The 22617-nt window shown below is 56.4% G+C and overlaps 1 protein-coding gene across 1 annotated transcript; it reads right to left on the minus strand.

The window, feature by feature from the left end:
• Nucleotides 1-5383: 5383 nt before the first annotated feature.
• NCS1 (neuronal calcium sensor 1) lies at nucleotides 5384-21082 on the minus strand (the record flags this gene model as incomplete). Its single annotated transcript, XM_080630738.1, has 7 exons — nucleotides 5384-5482; nucleotides 5871-5948; nucleotides 6218-6306; nucleotides 6438-6516; nucleotides 6730-6868; nucleotides 8149-8173; nucleotides 21019-21082. The coding sequence occupies 7 exons, from the start codon at nucleotides 21080-21082 to the stop codon at nucleotides 5384-5386; spliced, it is 573 nt and encodes a 190-aa protein (XP_080486864.1).
• Nucleotides 21083-22617: the final 1535 nt, after the last annotated feature.

Below are 22617 nucleotides of genomic sequence, written 5' to 3' on the forward strand. Positions count from 1 at the left end.
TAGTGGAAGGTGTCCCTGCCCGTGGCAGGGGTTGGAACTGGATGAGCTTTAAGGTCTCTTCAACCCAAACCAGTCTGGGATAAGCCTGACCTGAGCCCCACCATCACAGACCACGGGTGCTTCGTTATTGTCATTAAGCTTTTATTTCCACTGTCACAAAGTTCCTGGGTTTTGTTTTGTTTTCTTTGTCATTATTAAACTGTTTCGTTTGCTTGGTTTGCTCTTGAATTCATCTCAAGACAAGGCAGCAGGGCATGCAAGCCGAGACACCGGCACGGACGCACAAACAGGCTTCATCTTTACAAACAAGGCTCTTTTGCTGGAGCTGCTCTTTCTCAGCCCAGGGCTCCAGGCAGGGGTCCTGTGGGACACAGCACTCAACCCGGGGCTGGTGGCTACAGGAGCAGGGAGAGGACGAACAAACGGCTTCCCTGCAGTGCTGCTGAGGCTGGCACATGGAATCGAGAGCCAGAACTGCTCTGCAAGGGGACCCCAGGTGGACCTATCCCCTGTAATGCCACTGTGAAGGTGTACTGATACCCTCCTAAAATGCCCCAGGTCTCACTGTGTCCCCCCAGGAGGGGGACAATGGGACAGCGAGCTGGCTGTGGATCACCATCCATCCCATCCAACCGCTCCCAACCCTAAATGCATGGGAAGAGGGCAGCCATGCCAATGATTTTGGCTGCCCCCATGCCACATATGGCCCTGCTTCAAAGCCCCAGACCCAAGACCATTCCACCCTCCAGGTTAGCACAGCCCCACCGCAGCCAGTGGTATTACTTCCATCCCTGCCCATGCCAGTGGAGCAGTGGCTCTGGAATGGGGATTCCACAGCCTCATCCCCCCCAGCACCCAGCTGGGATGCATGTCCTGGTGGCATGGGAGGCAGGCACCAACAGACATCCGCTTCTGTGTGGTCGGGTGGGATGCAGCTGGTACCCAGCACAAACAGGGTCTGGGGACCCCATAAGCAAACACCCCCCTCCATAAACCCCATGCGGAGCACTCCAGGGGCCACCCGGTCTTGTTACAAATCACAGCAATTAAAGGGCTCCTGTGGAGGAAAAACCCGCTTTGCATCTCTCCTGGGTCCTGGTTTGTGCCGTGATGGGGACTGGAATCTGCCCCCAGAGCCTTCTCCAGGGAGAGAACAGCTCAGCCCAGCCCCAGAGCTCAAGGGAAGGCGGTTACAAAGCAGCAACAGGCAGCGCTCGAACAGAAGAGTGAAAAGAAAGGGAAGTGCAGACACTGCAGTTTAATGGGGCAACACCGACGGGACAAATGGGGCGGGGGGGGACACTGCAGCTGCCGGGGCTGGACCCTGCGCTGTGCCCGGCTCTGCTCTGGTCCCCTGCCCATCACCAGGGTGCAGCCACTTTCATCCAGGCATCAGGAACCCGGGTACGAACAGAAACAACCCAGGTCTTGCTGGCTGTTTGCTTTAACCATGAGCGGGTGGAAGACGATTACCAGAATTGACTATTCACTGATGTAAGCTCCGACGCAGTGGTTCATGCACTGCTCCTGGTGTGCCTGATATTTGGTGGGTCCTGCCAAACCCCCGTGAGCTCATGAGCCATATCCAGTGCTCGTGCCTCCCTGGGCACAGGCATTGAATCACTTTCCAGAGGGGATGGCTCACCCCTCAGGCCATTTCATCAATGGGGAAACTGAGGCACGAGAAGGTTAAGGCCAACATTGCCAAGCGAGAGATGCTTCAAACCTTGTCGTCAGTGGCACAGAGAAGCTGCAGGTCCTGGTGATGTTCAGGAGTCAGGGCCACCAAAGGGAGGCCAGAAGCATCCAACCGGAGCCCCAGATCCACAGCCAGGGGGGAATACTGGAGACAAAATGATGTGAATGGGGACACTGAGCATGCCAAGAGCAGAGCAGGACAGACTCACTGCAGGGCCAGAGCCAAGACCCGGGACAAGAGCCAGCCCCAATCCTGCCCAGCAACACTCATCATTGCCACCAACCCAACAGGGTCCTCACAGCCAGCAGAGCTTTGAATACAGCCAAAAACTTATTCCCTTTTTGCTCTTTTTCTGGGATAATGTGCAAATATTTAACAAGGGGCAGGGGAGGCCGAGGCCTTGGGCTCCATCCCTGAGCCCAGCGGCAGCAGCAGCAGGAGGTTGCTGGTAGAAATGTCAGCACCATCCTGATGGACACTCAATGTTGGTATTTCGGGGGCTAAAGCTTTCCCAGGCTGATGTTGGTCCTTCATCCCCCTGCGATGGGGCTGCTTCCTGGTCAGACGTTGTCAAGCACTGATGGAACTCAAAGCATGGCAGGTCCTCTGAAAATTAAAAGCCTTTCAGAACAAAGCGTCAGAGCAAATGAGGTTTGCCTTTGCCTGGGAATTGTGTCAAACATCACAGGGTCCATCATTTATCAGCAGAGGAGATTACAGCAGTGTCACATTCAATGGGAACATTGGCACCAGAGAGGAACCGGTCTGGCAGACAAGCATTAGAGAAGTTGGAGGCACTGCAAAGATCTACCCAAGAGAGTTGCGTTTTGGCCACAAAGCATCAAGGATAAGGGGTTGCCATGGGAGGGAGCGAGGTGACACCCTCCAGGAGGGAAACATGGGCACCCTCAGGGGCAGGAGCCATAGAGGAGGCAGAAATATTGCACATGGACATGAGGTCAGTCTCCTTGGGGAATAGGGAAGGGTGTTTTTTATGGGCATCGGAGAACGCCACCAGCACATGGGCCCCAAAACTGGGGATTAGGGCTGCATGGCAAAGGACCAGCATCGCTCGGCTGGAGGATTGCCTTATCTCCTCCATCATCTGAGAATATCCTCCATGTCCAGATGTCACTTCCCACCACTACAGGGACAAATCCTGGCCATGGGAGCTGCAGACATCCCAGCAGACAGTGGGTGGAGAGATACTGCCAGCATCAACCGGACCAGGGACAGAGGGGTGAGCCCCTGGGGTGGTAGGAGCATTGCATTGGGATTGCTGGGCCAGGAACAAACCATGCTGGAGCCATCCCGGCTGGCTTTAGGGGTCCCACAGGCATCTTGCCCTTTGCTCCTGTCGACATGCAAATCTCTCCTTCATCATTGCAGGGACCAAGGAAGATGGAAACAGAGCTACGGCAGCATCTTGTCCTCCAGTGGAGGTGCCAAATGTGTCCTGGAGCTGAGCCCTGCTGGAGCACATCCAGAGTGCTGGTAGGTGATGGAGAAGCCACACAGGTATCACTTGTGGACAGGGGACCATTTCCAAGCCCCACACTTGGGTGTCTCCAGTCACTTTTCCCTAGCTCTTTCCCACCATGGATGCAAATGGCTCTGCTTTGGAGCTGTGCCCTTGGATTAAGCAAAACTTCCCATGTCCTAAACAGGGAGCAAGGGGATAAGGAGACATCTCAAGCATCTCCCGGCCCAGTGGCCACAGGGCAGGAGTTACTGCATCACCCCAGCTGGGATGGGGAAGATGGAGCAAGCCATTCCCATGGGCATCCCCTCTGCTCACTCAGCCCTGCCACATATGAGACAATTCACAGCCACCCCCTTGGGCTGCCAACAGACCTTCCCACCATCAGAACAACAGAAAATAGTAAAGGAATCCCCCTGAAAGCAAAACCCAACTCTCGGCTCCATTAATACTTCATCATGCAGAGAGAAAATAGGGAAAAGAAAAGGAAATGAGGAAGTTCTGGTGCCCCGTGGTTCCCGCACCCTGCCCAGCTGAGGGATGGAGCTGGCTCAGTCTGCTCAGAGCCTGGGCGGAGATTGCAAAGGGAAGGGTGAACAGAAAAACACAGGGAATGAGGGGAACAGGGAGAGGAAAAGAAGCTACAGCACCCCCTTAAAACAGCAGCCAGCCCACGGAGCTCGGGATACAGGGGGTGGGAAGAGAAAAGGGGAAGGCAGATTTTTTTGGCTTCATTGTTATTGCAGGCTCCCGGTGCCCCGCAATAGTGTACGAGCATGTAAACCTGACGTATCATCATCACCTGGGTGGTCGGACACACACACGAGAGACTAAACACGGCAGCAACATTTACAACAAATAAATAAGGATATCCATTGCTGAGATAGGCATGTAAAAAAAAAACCCCAAACCTCACTTTTTTTCCACCAAAGGAAAGAGGAAAAAAAAAAAAAAAAGAGAAAAAAGCACAATACTGTCTCACCAAAAAAAATTAATATAATAATATAATAATATATATCCCTAGAGAGCCGGGCCGGGCTGGCGACACCAGCGCTGTGTGTTCCCAATGGCCATCAGTGCCTCGGCTCCCCTGCCCTGCGCAGGCAGCACCCCGGGGTGCGGGTCCCCCGGTACCTTTGGGCTCCATCTCCAGCCAGCTGATTCCCAGGAGAGGACAACGCCGGCGCATCCACAGTCCCATCCGAAAACATAGGAAAAGGGGAGCAAAGGGGGTGAGGAGGCCGGGGGGGGCTCTGCCTGCAGCGATGCTCGACCCGCTCCCCCCGCGCTGCAGTCTCGGGTGTTCGCTGCCGCTCAGCCCGGGGTCTGAGGTGGGTTTTGTATTGGGAAAAGCAGAAGTTGGTGAATGGCAGCGGCTGGCTCGGAGTGCGGAGAGGGGGAGAGAGCTCGCGCTTCGAGGGCATCCTCTGCTCGCGGAACAGAGAGGAAGGCCGAGAGGGGCAGGCAAGCTTCGTGAGGCGGTGGTCGGATGGCACAGAGAGCATCTTCCCCCAGGCATCTGCAGGAGAGGGTGGGGAGGAGAAAAACAGGGTGAGAATAAGGGCAGAAAGCACCGCGGCCACCGCACACAGCACCAGCACAGCTGGAAGGGCAAGGCTGGAAGCACAATAATGGTTTTGAACAGCTCAGAACTCCAGTGGGGTTAAAAAACCCTCATCACCACCCATGGTTGGACACTGCCTGGGCTGTGATGACCAAAACCATCCCATCTGCATGGCCCCATGCTTTATGGTGAGGACCACAGTGTGCTCAGCAAAGCACCGCATCCCTGACACGGCCATGCCAAACCCTGCCAGCTCCTGGGTGCAATATAATGAGATATAATATAAATAAAACATTTAATTTAATCTCTTTCCTGAGCATCCCCATGCCCTCAGCGCACCAGCTGCCTCCTCTGCAGCCACATCTACAGGGAAGAGCTGAGCTGTGCCACAGGCAAATGCCTGCCAGCTGGGTGACTATAGCATCCTCACAGGCTGCAGTCCAGGAGTGCTCTATGGGATGGGAGGACTGGGAGAAACACATCAGTATGGGGTAGGAACATCCCCATCCAGCTAGACTGGGGGGGATGAGGAGAACCAGCCACCCACCCCAGGGAAAGATGGGAATGGCATCAAAGCAGGTGGGAGATGGGGCACCCCCGGGTTCCCCAGCACTGCACTCACCGCCGCTTGGCCCCGGGACTATACGAGCCCATCGTAGAGGGAAAGCGCCTGCACGATGGAGGGGTCAGCCTTGGAGCCCTCCTGAAACTCCTGCAGCGTCAGCTTCCCATCCGCGTTCTGCAAAACACCCCTGTTCAGCATCACCTTGCCCTGGTGAGGGGGATACCGGGACCGAGCATCCCAGATCTGAGCACCCCAGGGCCCTGGCACCACACCATGGACCCAGGCCATCCCACACAGGTCCCCATCACCACTGCAGCCTCAGTCTCCCTGTCAAGTCATCAGTGCCCGCAGCCAGGGAGGAGCACCACAGAGGGTGCAATGCCACACTGGGGACCTGGATATCCCAGATACAGGGATCCTGTATTCAGTCTGCAGCAACAGCTGAGACCTTGTATTGCCAAAGGAAGGAGGCACATGCAAGAGCTGAGATGCAGCAAGGGGGGTCCACAACTGGTTCCTAAATCACTTGACTGCAGGGGAAAAAACACCCAAGCATCCTCACCTTGTCCATCATGGCAAAAATCCGATCCACTCTCTTCTCCGGTGTGTTCTCCTCCTCAGGAAGCTCCACTGTGTTTCCCTGTGGCAGCGAGATGGGACCTGGTCACACACCGATCTGTGCCCAGCCTGGATGGTGTCTCCAGGCAAGTAGATGTGTTTTCTTCCCCGAAATCCCCCACATCAGGCAGAGCACAAAGAATCATAACCGGCACCAGAGCCATCCTCAGCAGCCAGATCCAAGCCTTGCTCTGGCCACCGTGGCCATAAACACCCACCAAAAAATCCCAGGGAAGGAATCAGGGATGTTCAGCATCCTCCCTACAGTCGTCATCACCCCCTGCCACTTACCACCATCTGATAAATGGCATCCACAATATCCAGCATCTCGTTCCTCGTGATGTACCCGTCGTTGTCCAAGTCATACAGCTTAAACGCCCCTGCAAGGCAGAGCCATACCGAGGTGCTGGGGACTGCATCCTCCCTGGCACCCGCACACCCCCCCCATAGCTGTCCCCATGTCACCCCCTTCATGGGGCTGAGCCCTCTGGTGTCCATGGGGAGCACTTACACCTCAGCTTCTCATCCAGCGTCCCCCGAGAGGTGACAGACAGCGCCTGGATGAACTCGGAAAACTCGATCCTCCCGTCCTGGCGGAGAGAAGGATGGGTGAGGGCACCGCTGCCACCCCTGCCCCGCAAAGCCCTCCCTGCCCATGCCTGGGAGGCACATCCCAAAAGGCCATGGGGAGGGAGGAATGATGGAATATTGTCCTCCTCCGGTGCCACGCAGCCACACTCCGAACCCATCCCAGCATCACTCCCCTGACTCCCTCACACCGTGCCCCCCACTCCCAGACTTACTTTGTTCTCATCGAAGACATTGAAAACGAAGGTGGCGAATTTGGTTGGGTCGCCAAAGGGGAAGAACTGCTTATAGATCTTCTGGAAGCCCGCGGCATCCAGCTGCCCGCTGGGGCAGTCCTTGATGAAGCCCTTGTACCTGCGGAGGAAAGGCAGCGGATGGGCACCACGAGCACCATGAGGAGTCTTTGAAACCTCCTTCAAGACAAAAAGCCCCTGCAGAGTCACCTGCTGCAGGTGGAGGTGCCGGGGACCGAGATGCCTTGCTCAGCACTGAGGCATCACAGGGTCAGCAGCAGTGTTCATAGCCCTCTCTCAGAACTCTGGATACACACAGCTCCTAAGCAAGATGCTGCAAATGGAAAGCTGTGCCCTAGGGCCAGAGCTTGCCTTCCCCTCCACTGCTGCTCCATGGCTACAAGTCATCCAGCTGCCTTTCGAGCACGGAGATGGCCAGGAAAGGGACTTGGGATTGGCAGCAACCCCACAGGCAATTTGCAACCCCACCACTCAGCACAAGCTGCAGCCATGTACCAACAGCACAGTGGCCTGAAGCACCATACTCTGTGACAGCATTATTTGGAGGACCCCAAGTGAAAGCTGCTCAGAGGAGCTGTGGGCACAGCAGGACGTGGGCACAGCCCAGGGCATCTCCCAAAACCCATCATCACTTAAACACCCCCGAAACCCTTGATCCCTGCTCCGGTCTGGACCTGGATGCTGCATAGCGCCATATGAGAGGGCACAGGAGAAGAGGCTTGCCAGCTCCATGGATGCAGAGACCAAGCAGGGACCAGGCAGGGACATGGAGGGACCACACAGGGACCACAGAGGGTGTGTGAATATTATGCAACGTGTCTCCCAGATCTGTCAGGCGCCCGTTGCAGCAGGCCTAGGGCTGGAGGAGGAGGGGAAGGGGGTGGCGAGGTGGGAAACCGAAGCGCCGGTGACATCTTTTTCACGCTGCTGCAGCTATGACTCACCGAGGAGGGGGGAAGGATGAGAGAAGGAGATAAAGAAAGCAACCCTTGACTGGTGGGGAGATGAAAGGGAAGCAGTGGCTTTTCTAGGGCATCGCGCTCGGTGGGGTGGAGGGGATGGGTTGGTGAGAGCCTGCTGCCAGCCCCAGCCCTGCTGCAAATGGGGACATGGTGGGACAGCAGCGGCATCCCCCAGTAGGGCCACGGCCACCAGCTGGGCTGTCCCCATGTCCCTGCTCGCCTTGGCCACCCATATGGGGAGGAAGAGGCAAGAGGGAGTGTGCGACATCCCATATGGGCAGCTGAGAGCAGCCAGAGCCAAGCTGCACCATAAGGTGTGCAAGGGAAACCCCTCTGTTTCTGCTGTTTGCTCTCTGAGCTGAGCCTTGCCTGCTCCCATCCCCTCACCCCAGCACTCACCACCACGCCGGACACTCACCACTGCTGCACCTCCTTCTCTGTAACTGCAAGAGAAAGCAGGAGAAAAGAGGAAAAAGAAAGGAATTTAGTGCTTTCCCAGTGACAGCTGCTCTCCTGCACCTCCCGTAAGTGGATTCCCTGGGAGGGATGCCCCAGGACCCCCTGCGCTGCTATGTGTCTCCTGCATGTAAGTGCTGCCATCCTGGCCCAGCCTGGGTTAACCCTGTGTGGATGATGGGGTCCCTCCAGCCCCCAAATCACAGCACAAAGATGTACTGCTCCCTGCCCCAGGAGTGCAGCACCATCATTGCAAGATGCTGTGGATCACACAGGGACCAAGCCAAAACATATCTGGAAACATCTGCCCAAGCATCTGCCAGGCCCCAGCATCAAGACACTGAACATGGCACAGGCACAGCCCCAGAGCCAGCATCCCCCCACGTACCACCTGCATGTAAACCACACGGGTAAACATCACCAAACCCATCCCAGGGCCCTAGGAAGCTCTTTTGGGCTCTGAAGAAACTCCAAAAATACGAAAAGCTGGAAAATGGTGAGCATTGGCAACACCGAGTGTCCTCAGCCTGGGGACAGATGCTGAGATCACCAATGTCCTCAGCAGAGGAAGGGCTCTGAAGGGATGCGGGATGCTGGGGATCCCAATGGGGCAGGGCACTGGTACTTGTCCCCTCATGTCCCACTGCAAGAGCAGCGCTTGGCCAGCACAGAGCCCAGTGCCAGAAGGCAGGGGCAGGGGGAACAGCCCCTTTAGTCATTTCCTTTGCGTCTTGCATCTAAATAGTAACACAAAAGCAATAGGTCTGGACCGCGCTGGGATAATGAGGCGTAGTGGAGATGTCTCAGTGTGCAAACGGCTGATAAAAATAGAGACCCCAGACACATCAACAGATGCCAATTATCTTGGATGGCAAAGAGAAGAAAGCAATTCTCCCTCATAAAGATTTATAGCATGCTTGGCAGAAGATGCGCACTGCAGAAGGCAAGGGCTGCAGGACACATGCTGGCCCCCACCTCACATACAGACCAGTGTTGGGCCCCACATCCCCATGGGCAGGAATTGCTGTCCCTGTACATACAGTTGGTCTCTCCATCCCAGCTCAGGCTCCATTGGAGGGACAGAGCCTGCAAACCCTCTCAAGAAGGGCTCAACATGGGGCAGCATCTCCCCCCTTTCCCCAGGGAGCTGGCAAAGGGCTGCAGGGCTGTGCTGGGAGGGTAGCAGCACCCACCATACTGCCATGGGGTGTCTGGACCACAGCACCTCCAGAGAAGAGAGGCAGGCGCGGGGATGCTCAGAACCTGGGCTGAAGGACACTGAGGGCTTTGGCCGTGCCGCAGGAGGGATTTGGAGGGTTGTCTTGGCAGGGCTGCCTGGCAGGAGAAGAGCAGACAAGGGAAAGGACAGAGGTCTCTTGGCAGGAGGAAGCTGGGAAGGATGCGCTGCATCCAGCAGCTGAGCTGGGGTGGGCAAAAACAGCAATCGTGCCTGTCCTGAAGGATTCCCCTTCCCAATAGAAAGGGTTGTGCAGAAACATCCTTCCAAAAGAAAGATGCTGAGTGATGTCTCTAACAGAAACAGGCTTCCCCACAAGCATCAGGACAGCAGCCAAGCCCTGCACCCAAGGATGCTCGGGGGATGCCCCAGGCACCAGCTCTGCAGCCCCAGTGCCTGCAGACACTGACTAAGGCAGATGGGAGGAGGAGGAGGATGGTGAGCAGCAGGGCTCCAGGCAGCCCCTGGGGCAGGAGAAAGGGGCCGCCCAGGGCTATGGACAGGGCTCGGCTCAGCTCCTCCGGGCAAATCACCTTCTGCTCTCCCTCATTCGCTGTGTTTCCCAGCGCGCTATTTCAGGCCCTGGAGCTGCCTTTCAACTCCAGCAGGAAACAATTAAGGAATTTGTGCTTTTTCTGGTACAGGAGAAATGCTGGTGATGACACACTTGGGCTGGGGCGGGAGGGGAGGGATGGGGCCGGCTCCCCTTTGCCTGAAGAGAGATGTGTGATGACACCTGAACGTTCAGGTGTCAGCACAGGGTTCCCGAGGTTGGATTTGTTCCTGTGCATCCCTGGAATGGGACCACGCAAAGCCCCATCCCTCTTCCAGTGCACTGGCACCTCCTGCACTGAGAAGCTGCGGGGTTTGCCCTGGGATGGGAACGCAGCCTCATCTCCTTTGGAAAACCGCCACCTCTGGGTGCATCCCTTTGCTGCCACCAAGTTTTTCCTCTTCCTAGGGCACTGTTCCCTGTGCAAGGAAACACCACGGTCCTGAACCCAGCAAAGCTGGGGCTGGGCGGGTACCTGCATCCCTGTTGTGGATCCGAGGCAGAGGATAACTGTGCTGCCACTTCCAGCCGCTCTGATCCCGCTGGGTGTCGACACTCCCAGTGGCATTGGTTAGGGATGCTCACATCCATCCCTGCAACAGGGACCCGTGGCCATGGAAGCCTTGGGGACACCAAACTCCTGGCCAGGCCAATCCACCCGTGCTGGGGCTGGGGACAGGGGACACATGCAGGGGCAGGGCTGTCCCTCCACCCTTCCCAATGCATCCTCTGCAGCTCCCTGGCACACAGAGCCCAACCATGCCCATAGAAAGCACCCATGCAGCAGTGGCTGCTGCATTTCCCTCCCCTGGCATTGATTACAGCGCGATGCTGAGCCCATGCAAATCAATTTGCAGTGATATAAACCTCTGCCAGGTTTGACTCCTCAAGGACACGGGGATGACCCACAGCATCCCCACTGCAGCATCCCACCGGAGCAGGGCCAGCTCCCTCACCATGCTCCGGCTGAACCGTGCTCCACAGGGACCACCGTTCCCGCAGCCACTATGGGAATGGCTATAAATAGCTCACGTAGCAGCTTGTCAGAGGATGCAGCGTGCCCCGGGATCCTTAGGGATGAAAGGCACTAAATAAAGGCAAAGTATCAGCATTCATTCTGAGCCACAACGCTGTAAGAGGCAACACTGAGCCAGGAGCGCCGGGTATGCACCACAGACACCCTCCTGCACGTACAGCACCGCACACAGCTCGTGCCAGCAGCACCTTTGTTTCTGCTGCTCTTAGCACAGCGCAGGGAAGCGCTGAGTGCAGGGCTCACACCGCAGGCAGGGACAGGGACCCCAGAGCAGCACAGGAGCTGCCCCTTGGCCATCCATCCCCATTCCCGTCTCCTCTGGGAGGAGGGATTCAGCCACACATCTCATGCAGCACAGAGGGGCAGAGGCACCGGATGTGACTGCACTACAAACAGCCTCCAGCCCCCTCCTCCAGGCTACTGGTACCCAAAAACCCCCAAGTCTCTACCCCCACCTTTCCATCAACCCCCAGCGGCGCAGCGAGGACTGACAGCTCCATCACCACCCGCCCTCTGCGTGCCCCCTCTCTTCCCACCACCCAGCTGCCACTGCAGCAAGAAGCTCTGGTTAATCAGTGCTCAAGCCTGTTAATTTGTGCTTGCCAAGCAGCAGGAGAGGAGGGACACGGGACTGGAATCCCCATCCATCGCCCTGCCCGCAGGAGAGCTGGGTGCTCACTGGACCATGGCAGTAAGGAGTACAGGAGAAGTGAATGGATTCAGGATGGCTTGAGACCCCTGGCCATGGTGGGATGCAGGAGGTGACACAATGCTCCAGCCCTTTGGGTTCCCACAGGCTCAGCGAGCACTGTCCCATTGCAGCAGCCAGCAGGAGCCTGCACCAAGCCCCTGCATGTCCCCCTGTGCTCCAGCCACTACAACAGCACCTTGATCCCATGGTGCCACCGCTGCCTTATCAGGGGAGCCACAGTTAATAAGTTCCAGCACAAAGCAGCTCTGCCTCCCCTGCAGGGCACTGCAGCTCTGCCAGGCCTGGCCTCCACCACCAACCCACTGGCAACAGGTCCAGCATCACCCACCAAGGCATGGCACTGTTGGTCCTGCAGCATTTATAGGGGTCCCCACAGGTCCCTGTGCATCCTGCTCTAGGGAAGCCAGCACTGCCCCATCCTGGGGCTCCCATCCAGGTCTGCGGCTGCCTAAACCTGCTGCAGATGTTCAGTGCAGGGCCCAGATGAAGGCAAATTGGCACCTCTGCATGTGCAGAGTGGGTGCTCCCACGTGAGCAAAGTGGGTGCTCAGGCATGAATTAAAGGGGCACTTACGCATGCACTAACTGAGCACCATGCCTGCTCAGATGGGCACTCATGCAGAAATAACCCGGGTGATCATGCACGGGCTAATTGAGCATAAATATTTGGATGCTTTTAGGTGAACTAATTGGGTGCTCATGCATGAACTACCTGGGTGCTCGGATGTGAATGAAAGGGGTGCTCATGCATACATTTTATGGGCACTCTTGACTCCAATGGGGTGGTGATGTGTGGACTAATAGAGATCTCAGGTGTGAATTCACTGGGCACTCCTGCATGAACTAATTGGGCACTCCTGGGTGAATTAGTGTAATTAGTAGGTAACACACTTGTGCATGTGCTAATGAGGCACTCAGGTGTGAATGGATCAGGTGCTCATGCAGAAATTAATTGGATGCTGGGGCATGAACTGATGGAGAGCAAATGCATCAATTGGGCACCCATGCAGCATGTAACAGGGAGCCCATGCATGGACCAGTGTGTAATCCAGCATGAACTAACTGGGCACTCATGCATAAACCAACTGGTGCTCTATGTTAAGTTAATTATGCACTCATGTGTGTATTAATTGGGTGCTCATGCATGAACTTGTTGGGTGCTGATGCAGAAATCACTGGGTGCTCATGCATGAAATGCCCCTCATGCATGAAATGCCACGGCGCTCCGGGGCGATCCCGCACACCCTGCAATTTGCACCCAACACGTTTCACCTCTCGCCTCTGTGAACACGTATTTAAGGATTGTCTGAACACAAACCTGCTACAAACCCCACTCAGAACATCATCACGATGTTAATATTGACCAGTTGCGACCTCCCCCTTCCCTCCCTGCCAAGCGGGTGACAGTACATGCACTCGTGTGGATTTCACTCCTTGTCCTGGGACCCAGATTCGGGACTCAGCACCACAGCCCAAACTGCAGAATCAGCCCCCGGCCCCCACAGAGCAATCAGAGCTCAGCACAGCAGCCTGAGTGGATGCTCAGTGCAAGCTTCCCACTTTGCTCCTGCAAACATGGACCCAAGGGTGTACCATCAGTCACAGATGGACCCAGGGCCCTGCAGAGCAGGTTATCAGAGGGTAACCACGTTGTAACCTGAGCAGTCATCACCAATTTCAGGCCTCATCCCTACAAAACACAAACCCAAGAGCCCGGCGGCAGCTCAAGGTGTTGGAGGTACCCATGAGTGCAGCAGCTGTGGGGCTTCTTCCACAGGGACAGGCAGGATCTGCTGCTAAGACCATCTCCAGCCATTCGGGGCTGTCGGGTGGCTTTGTGCTGGCTCACCCGGGTCCCCATTTGATGTGATAACTTTTAAGATAGGCTGCACACCAGCACCTTGGACACGTGGGTTGTTTGGCCCCGGTAACTTGGGCCCATTCAAATTCATAGAATTATAGAATCATAGAGTAGTTAGGGTTGGAAAGGACCTTAAGATCATCCAGTTCCAGCTAGATTGCAACAAATTCAGGTGTCAGTACACAGCCAGTGTCCTGGTTAAACATTACAGAGCACACCTCCTGCTGCCCTCCATCAGGGCTCAACCCCAGCTCCGGGGAGGTTTGATAGCCCCAGGGCTGGGGTTTGCTCCTGCTCCTGGCCAGCACAGCATTAGCTTTGGGGAAGCAGCATTAAAACACCAAACCCCTCCTGCAGCACCAGGGTCACCCCAATGGGCACAACCGTGGCACAAGCCTGCCCGATGACATCTCCGTTTGCTCCCAGAGATGACCAGCAGCGGCAGCTTGTTCAAATCACGGTGCCCCCATCTCAGCCCTGCACACCCTATCCCTGCTCCCAGCCTCAATGCAATACACCAGTAGTGTCCCCATGCTGGGATCATCCCCATGCAAGCCACCCATCCCCGCAGCATCCCATCACAACGGGATGTCAGAGCAGCCTCACCACGCAGGCACAACACAGCCGGAGCTGCCTACCTGTCAGCAGAACATCCCCATCCCAGCTTGCCTATCTCCCCATGCACAACTTGGCTCCTCTCCCCATCAGACACAGACATCACCAGCAGCACGGCGGGTTCGGGAGCCTCCGAGACATTCAGAGCACAAACCCGAGAGCGTTATTGGTGTCATTTGTTACTGCTGAGATACGGAGCAATATGTGCAGAGAACTGCATGTGCGTTTGGCACTCTTCTCGCCGGCGGTTGCCATTAGTGGTCTGTCTTGCTCCCAGACTGGATAAACAGGTCCATGAGCAGCTCTGTTCTCATCTCCCCTGGGGCTGGCACCAACAGGAAAGCCAAGATGCAGTTAAAATCCTTTTTAGACTTTATTAAATATTTAAGGGCCCAACATTAGGCTTTGGAAATTGGGTTCAGGGAAAAAGCAGCAGTCGCTCTTTGCAGCAAAGGCAGCAGAGGAAGGGCAAAGGACGGTGCCTTCGTTTGGAAGTTACTGAATCGGGCTGAAACACACCCACAGCAGGAGCCTGTGGCTCAGGTCTGTTTTAGGCTGGATTTAATCACAGCTTCCCAGTGAGCCCACACAACAATACCCCATGGCAAGGCAGAGCACCCGCAGTGCTGCTGGGAGCAGGGATGGAGCAGCCCCATTGACTGTGTCCCCCTGCTCTATCCTCCACTGAACCAGGGGTTTCAGCATTGTCCCTCGCTCCAAGGTGCTGTCCCAACCCATGGAGTGATTCCTGCCCCAGGCAAGGGAAGGGAAGTCTCTGTGATTCAGCCATGGGACTCTGGAGCCAAGGAGAGGTCCAGAGGATGCTGCAGGGTGAAGCCTCACTGGAAACAGGGCCTCTGCCACCTCCCTATCTCAGCAGGGACCACACTGCACTGAGGGATGGTGTTGGAGGCACAGGACACCTGCTGCTCCATGGCAGGTAACAGAGACCCAGGGCAAATCCACAGGTCCAGCCACTGACCAGGAGATGCTGGAGAAACACGGACGGATGAAGCACTGGCAGCTCTCTGTCCATGCAGGAAGCAAAAACGTGCCTTGAAGGGAGAACAACGTGCAGGAGGTGTGGGGATTGAGTCCTGTGCCCGCACTACTGGGAACACAGAGCAGTGGGGTGATAGGAGTGATGCCCACCACGCTGAGAACCCCCAGTCCCCCTGGCCCTCCAGCAGGGATGCAGGGCATGGATCCTGGCTCCTTTCCCATCCAGCTCCCTAGAAGACCCGGGAGGATGAGATGGGGAGGGAGGAACAAAATGACCCCGCAAGTGTCACCCCGATAACAGAGCGAGTGCATCCGCGGGCTCCTCCTTGAAGCAGCCGCTTCCTTTGATGCCTTCAGAGCTTCTTGTTTCACAACCTTAATTATAGCGGCAGCAGCAAAGGTCAGGAGAGTGGTTAAGCAGATCCATTAACATGCCAGGGGATAAATGAAATGTGATTCTTCTGATGCCTGAGCAGCAGCAGCAGTGTGGCCGGTGGGGACTGTTGCTCCGCTCTGCTGCAAAGGGAGCCCGAGGGACCCTTGGGCACGCATTCCCCTTCCCACTTCCCAGTGGCTTCAAGGACACTCCAAAACTTGCTTCTCTTGCGTCTATCTGCAAAGCCCCAGGTCCACATGCACAAGGGATGCCCAGTTATGAGATTCACTGGGAGCAGGTTGGGGTCTCCTTGAGGAAGGGGCTTGAGATGCCTCCAGACCCCCACAGCCCTCTGGGGACATCAGGTCCACATCAATCTCGCAGTGAAACTGCACCGCAGCTCCCATCGTTGCAGCTCTGGGTTCCACGCGGTTCCAGCAGTAAAAACAGGCCCAAAACAGAAGCCAGCCCACGGGCATCCCTCCAGTGCTTCCATCACGCTCCCTCAGGCTCCCTGGCTGGCACAGGGCAGCACACCTGTCCTTATCCCCTCTCCCCAGTGCATCTCCAGGGTGCTTGTGTGGATGCTCTCCTCCTCCCCCCAAAACTCTTCTTTTGGGCTCTTCCAAATCCTATTACACACTGAGAGCACTTGAAGCAGGGAGCAGCAGCCCAGCCCCAGCTTCACACCCAGGCAGGCATCCACCTCAGCATCCTGATGCCCCTCTCCCAGGAGCAAGTCCCACGGGGCTCCCATCCCAGCCTGGAATCCTGCCCCCAGTCCTCTGCCCCAAAACGGGTGCTTGTAGGGTGAGAGGAGCTTCGGGGCTGTTTTGAGGCTCTGTGCTTCAGGTATTTCACCCAGTGTTCGCTGCTGAGGGACAACGGGTGCGTAACCACCAGGCTGTCCTGCCCCGCTGCTGCTGGATGAGCAACAGGAGGCATTTCAACACCAACCAACCTGGCAGAGAAACCCGGTACCCGAGGCCAAACACTTCGGAGGCTAAAAACAAACCAGCAATGGGAAGCCACTGGAGGTCCCTCCTCTGCTGCTGCCCACCAGCAGGATGGAGCCACAGAGCAAATCCCCATCCCAGTGCTTCCAGTGAAAAACCGACCCATTTTCCTGGCTGAAAACTGCTGCAATCGGAGAATTCTCTTTCCCTCTGAATCCTCCCCACCGCAACGCACCCCTATAAGTACAGATCAATATGTTTGTAGTTTGCTCTTAAACTAATGCCCATTAATTCAGAGCATTACTGTTGAGCCACAGAGCCAATTCTGCAGCTTATTGTAAAAGAGCAGAAAATGATGCTGCCAGAGTGAGTTTAGAATCCACAAAATAGATCACAGTGGGTGGGATGCAGTTCTTGGGAAAAGAGCATCTTCTTCTCCCTGCTCCCACTCTGCAGCTTGGGGCTTCCCAGCGCTGTGGGTATCATGTTGGTACCTTCAACACGGCTCCCACACCTTCACCAGAGCCCCAGGACCATCATCCTGACCCTGTGCCTGGTGCCAGCAGTGATGATGCTGCACTCACATGGCTCCAAGGGTGCTGGACTGCAAGGCTATTGCAGCCAGCATTAGAAAAATCCAGTGTTAGGAGTTCTGGACATAGGAAATCATTATGAAAATGAACCCTGAAATCCAAACAGCCCCAAATGACTTAAAATAGGAGCTAAAATGTGTTCTTCTGAAACAACCTCTTATTTTTAAGCCCATTTCATGATTTTAAGGGTTGCAGATGCTGTGGCTGGGATTGCTGCTGCGAGTAGGAATGCTCAGTACCACGTTTTCCTCCCATGGTCCATACAGAACCACTTCCACCCACAACACATGCTGTGCACCCACAGCTGCGCACGTGCCCTTCACACAGCTCCAAGCAGGCTGCAGGGAGCAGTGGTACCCAGCACCTTCATAAAGCTCCAGCTTAGCAGAACCCTTTGCCCTCGGCCCCACGAGGCTCTTAAGCACAATCCCAAATCCCACCTCAGCCCTGAGCAGCGAGCACCTGGCCCAAGTTAAGCCCAGGCTTAAATCCCTGCCAAAGAAGGGCCATGACAGAGGGAGCACTGTGGCTCCTTCAAGCCTCGGGTGTTATCTCCTCCTGGGACAAAACACACGGAGGCCAAAACTGCATCTGGGAGGTACCTCAATGTGGCACCGGGAAGATTAATAAATTAATGATCGTAAAGCACTTTAGGAGCTTTGGGATGAAAGGCTCCATGGAAGTACAAAGAATTACACGATTTATTATTCATTATTGTTATCACTCAGCATTGGTTTCTCCTGCACGCTCCTGTATGGCACCGGCCTGGCCTCCGAGGAAGGTTAAATCCTTGCCTGCAGCCAGACAAGTGAGCTTGGCACTGACAGCCAATCCTGGGCATCAGGTGCCTGGAGATCCTGAAAGGCTCACGGTGATGGGTTCAAGTCAACAGGATCTGGGCAGCCAGCACCATGAAGAAGCCCTCAGATGTCCTCCTGCGCCTTCAGGTGTCCAAGGGCCATTAAAATCTGGTCCCTAGCACTGTAAGTCAGGAGCGGAGTGGGAAGGGGAGCCAAGAGATGAGGTTTACAGACTCCTGCCCTTCCGTGTGCAGTCCCCAGCAGGGCCTGGGACAACCTCCTCTGAATGCCTGCAGTGAAGGAAGTCTCACATCTCATGGAGGCCCTGCAGCATCCTCGGCACAGCACCGTGCCATGCACCCACAGTGCCATGAGCCCATCGCCTGCTTGCCCCCAGAGTGCTGTGACCAAGGCAAGACAGAGAAGTGCCACAAAGAGGAGATGGAGAGACCAGAGAGGACAGTGGCTGGGGGACGCAAGAAGCTACCAGGCACTGGAAGAGCCCCGAGGGGACACAGCACAGGCTGTGGGTCCTCTGGGTGCCATGGATGAGGTAAATCTGCCACAAAGCCCCATCTCTCAGGTCCTACAAAACCAAGAAGGGGATTTTTGCTGTTTGCTTCGTTTTGCCTGGAAAAGGCACAGACAGAAAATGATGCAATGGAAGGAAATCCCATTGCGGGAGAAACCCTGCACATTCCACAGCCACAGCTCACAGTGCCATGGGAACCTCCCCAGGACAAAATGTGGGACCCAGGTATGGGCTCCTGGAGGTATCTGCCCAGATGTGTTGTAACAGCAGCAGAAACAGCACCACACATGAGGCAGAGCCAGCGCCTGCAGGCAGCACACGGGATAGGAAGCACACGGGATGGGCAGCACATGGCAGGGATGCTCTTAGAAGGATGGTCACTGCCAGAAAGGTGCCGCTGCTGTGGAGTAAAACCTTTCCCAAGCAGAAACGTCCCAGGAATTCTTGAGTTTGCCATGGATTTGTGGGTATGACTACCATGAGCCATGACACAGGGGTCTGGATCAGTCCCTCCCATTGCACTCAGTGCAACCCTGCGCTCCTACCTGCACCTCCTGGATTCCCCAGAATGCTAAAGGAGATGAATACCTTCCCAGCCTCCCAGGGTCTGGAGATAAATCAGAGGCTCTCAGACGTGCCTGGGAGGGCCCTGTGAAGTGCTTCACCAGACAAGGGAACGCGCGCTCGCCTTGACAGCTGCAGAAAAGGGGCAAAAACACTCAGCAGAAGTCATTAATCCCAGAGACGAGAGGTGGAACGAGCAGAGCTCAAAACTGAGCCTGGAATTAGCCAGGGCTCTCCCGGACAGGCACTGCATCAGCAGCCGCGTGCTGCTGGAGCACGTTGGGATGCTGCACCAGGCTCTGGCCATGTGCTGCCCCATGGCACTGCTGCCGGGGCTCCTGCCTCACCTGCACAGGTAAATGGGTCTTGAAAAAGAGGCAGCGAGAGACACGGAGCAGGCAGCAAAACTCCACGCAGGCCAGGAAGTCATTGATGGAGCAACCAGAGGACCAGAGTGGTTTTTGGATGGGGTGTGGTGGAAAGGGGAAGGCACCCAAAAGAGAGGAGTTAAAAGTTGGGAATAAAGTGATTCCAAAGGCAATGACCCTCTGCTGGCCTTATCCTGCAAAAGAGACATCCCCATGCCTGCAGATCGTGGTTTCACAGTGCTATGTTTGGTTGGCATCGGCTGCTGGTAGGACATGGGGCATCAGCAGCAGCCCTGCTGGGGTTGGTGTCTTTCCTGCACAGAGAGGAGCCACCCCGGGCTGTGAAAGCCCAGCACAGAGGTGATGAGGCTGCACCGGGGCTGGCTCTTCCCAGATCCCTCTCCATTGGAGACTGGATCATTGTGGTGGCAGCAAACCACACGGGTGATTGCAGCACAGCAACAACCGCCCCTGACCCAGTGCGGCGGCACCCGCCGCGGGTCACTGCTGCAGTGAGGACACCAAAACCAACCTGGCGCTGAGCTCCAGCCCAGCATCACTGCCACGTTCTCACTGTTTCTTCCCCCTGAGACCAATGGGGTACTCCAGACTCCCCACCACCACCGCTCACGGTTTGGCTATGCAGACAACCTGCCCTCCTGCTGCCTGCTCCCGACAAGAGAGCAGCCCCACGAGCAGGGTTGTGCAATGCACCAGTGTTGCCTCTCCTCCATATGGGAGAACTTGCTGCATCCTGATCTATTGCCTTTTTGGGTAAGCGCTGCCATGGGACTGCAGCAATGACGGTGGGGAGAGCTCTCGGGGCTGCTACACAGGAGGGGAATAGCTCCGACCTGCCAGCGGGGAGGCAAACTTGAGCCACCAAACCCTTTGTTTCCTTTGTGCATCCTTCAGGGAAATAAACCCATCTGATTGTGCTAAAACTGGATGGCTCAGACAGCAGCCACGTTAATAAGATTACAGTGGAGGTTCAGACAGGAAAGCCACTCACTTAGAAAATCAGGTTATTAAACTGATACTGAGATACTCATAGAAAAACACCCAACTCGCCGGTGCCGGGCTCTTTGCTCCACTTCGGAGCATAATAACAAAGGAAACCCTCCAAGTAAAGCACCCAAACTTTGCAAGACACCCACCCAGGCGCTTTGGTTCCCTGTTTATGGAGAAGCCTCTTGGCTCCTGGGAAGCAGTGCCGGAGGACAACCAGCACGGTCCCTGCATCCCCGGCTGGCAGCGGGGCCCTGGGAGCAAAGATGCTCGGAGTACGGGGTTAATAAGGGAAGGCGCCTTGCTCCGGGCAAGGCAGGATGCGGCCCTTGCCCGCGGTTCCTGGAGACTGAGAAACAGGCCGCGAAGGGTTGTTTTAATGAGAAACCAGAGTGTTCTCCTGTCTCCTTGCCCCTTTTTTTATCACCCTCCCGGGCTAACCCCGGATCCATGCAACAAAGCCCGGCCGAGCCTGCGCGCTCTCCGCGGAACGGCCCCTGCCTCGCCGCTGCCCGGAGAAATCACAGCCCTGCGCTGCGGCCGCGGGGGGCGGCACCGCGGAGCCCAACACAACCCAAGGCCCCCCCATGCCCACCCTTGGCCCGCTGCGGTCACTCACAGTACGTTTTCCTGGTCAGCTCCTCCACAACTTCAGGCTTTAACTTGCTGTTGGATTTCCCCATGGTGGCCGGCAGCCCCGGCGGAGCGCGCAGCACCGCGCCCGGCCTCACTGCGGGGGCATCGGGGGCGCCGCGGAGCCTCGCTGCCCGCGCCCGGCCCGGCTACATCCCGCGGCGGGGCCGGGGCTGAGGATGGAGCGGGATGGAGGGGGTGCGGGTCGGGTCTTTGTTACCGGGGCTCGGCCGGAAAGCGATGGGCGCGGAGCTGCGGGGCCGCGCTCTGTGTGCGTGTCCCTGGTTACACGCACCCTCCGCCGCCAGGCGCGGAGCGGCCGCGGCCGCGCTGCGGGAGCGCGGAAGGGGGAAGCGGAGAAGGCGGGGGGGGGGAAGCGGTGAGCCCCGCCCCGCGCTGCGGGATAGGGATGGGGGGAGTGGAAAAGGGGGGGCTCCGGCACGGCCCCGCTTCACGAATCGGGGGTATTCCTGGTGGGGGGAGGATCCCAGACACACGCACCCCGAGCTGCTCCGCTGGGAGGAACGGGAGGAAAACGTCGGGAAGCGGGAAATGAGGGGGAGGTGATGGATGGGAGGGCCCCGCTGCTGAGGGGTGTCCTACCGGGGGGGTTGGGGACAGGAGGATGGGGAGAGGGAAGCTGGTGGTGGGAGGACGCAGCCCCAAGCAGGGCTAAGCTCAGGGCCTGGGGATGGGGTGACCTTGGTGAGACACCGACACCTACAGCCGGAGGAGAAGCATCTTGAAGTCCTGGCAGCCCTCAGCTGAAGGCAGGTCTGTGCTCCGTACCCCAGGGTCCTCAGGTCTCCTATAAGCTCACTCTACAACAGAGACCAATTCCAAAACCCCACAGACTGAACCCACAGCAGGTTTGTGGCACAGCCAGGAAACCATACAAGTGCTAAAAGCAGCGGCACTCGGCTGTTTTCCACCTCAAAACCATGCAGGGCTTTCTGCCTCTACAAAAGCTCTGTGTGTGCACACATTCATTAGCTGTACCGATGCACATGATAAATACAGTTTTCTTCCCGCCTATGTTGCAATGAAGGCCCCACTGGAGCTGCCCGGGCATGCCTGGACTTCTGTGGGTGAAGCCAAGGAGGGAAAAGGCTGTGCTTGGATACAGTCAAACCTGTGTGCATGGCTGCAGAGAGCTCAACACAAAACACTCGGGGGTTGGCAAAGGAGCAATGATTCAACCCTGATTTCTACCAGCGAACGGTTGTTTGATGCTCGCTTCTCCAGGGACATGTTCCCCAGGTGGATGCTTCTAAAATGCATCCTCCTGTTTAACCCATCCTCCCACAAATGAGCTCATTAAGGCAGAAGAGTATAAACCACCCCATCAGCACGCAGCACCAGCTGTCCCCCGGGGTGTGCTGGTGCTGGACACAGGGGATTTGCAGCACAATCAAGGCTCCTGCCTTCCCTCCAGCATCCCTCCCAGTCACTACCAACATTTGCACAGCTTTTAGGGAAGAAAGGCTCAGCATATTCCAGTGTGAGCCCCAAATATGCTACAAAACACCCTGTGCAGCCCCAGCCTTTGCTGTCCATCAGCAAAATACCAGATTTTTGCTGTATA

Source organism: Psittacula echo, assembly GCF_963264785.1.
Source record: "Psittacula echo genome assembly, chromosome: 16".
Taxonomy (NCBI): Eukaryota; Metazoa; Chordata; class Aves; order Psittaciformes; family Psittacidae; genus Psittacula; species Psittacula echo.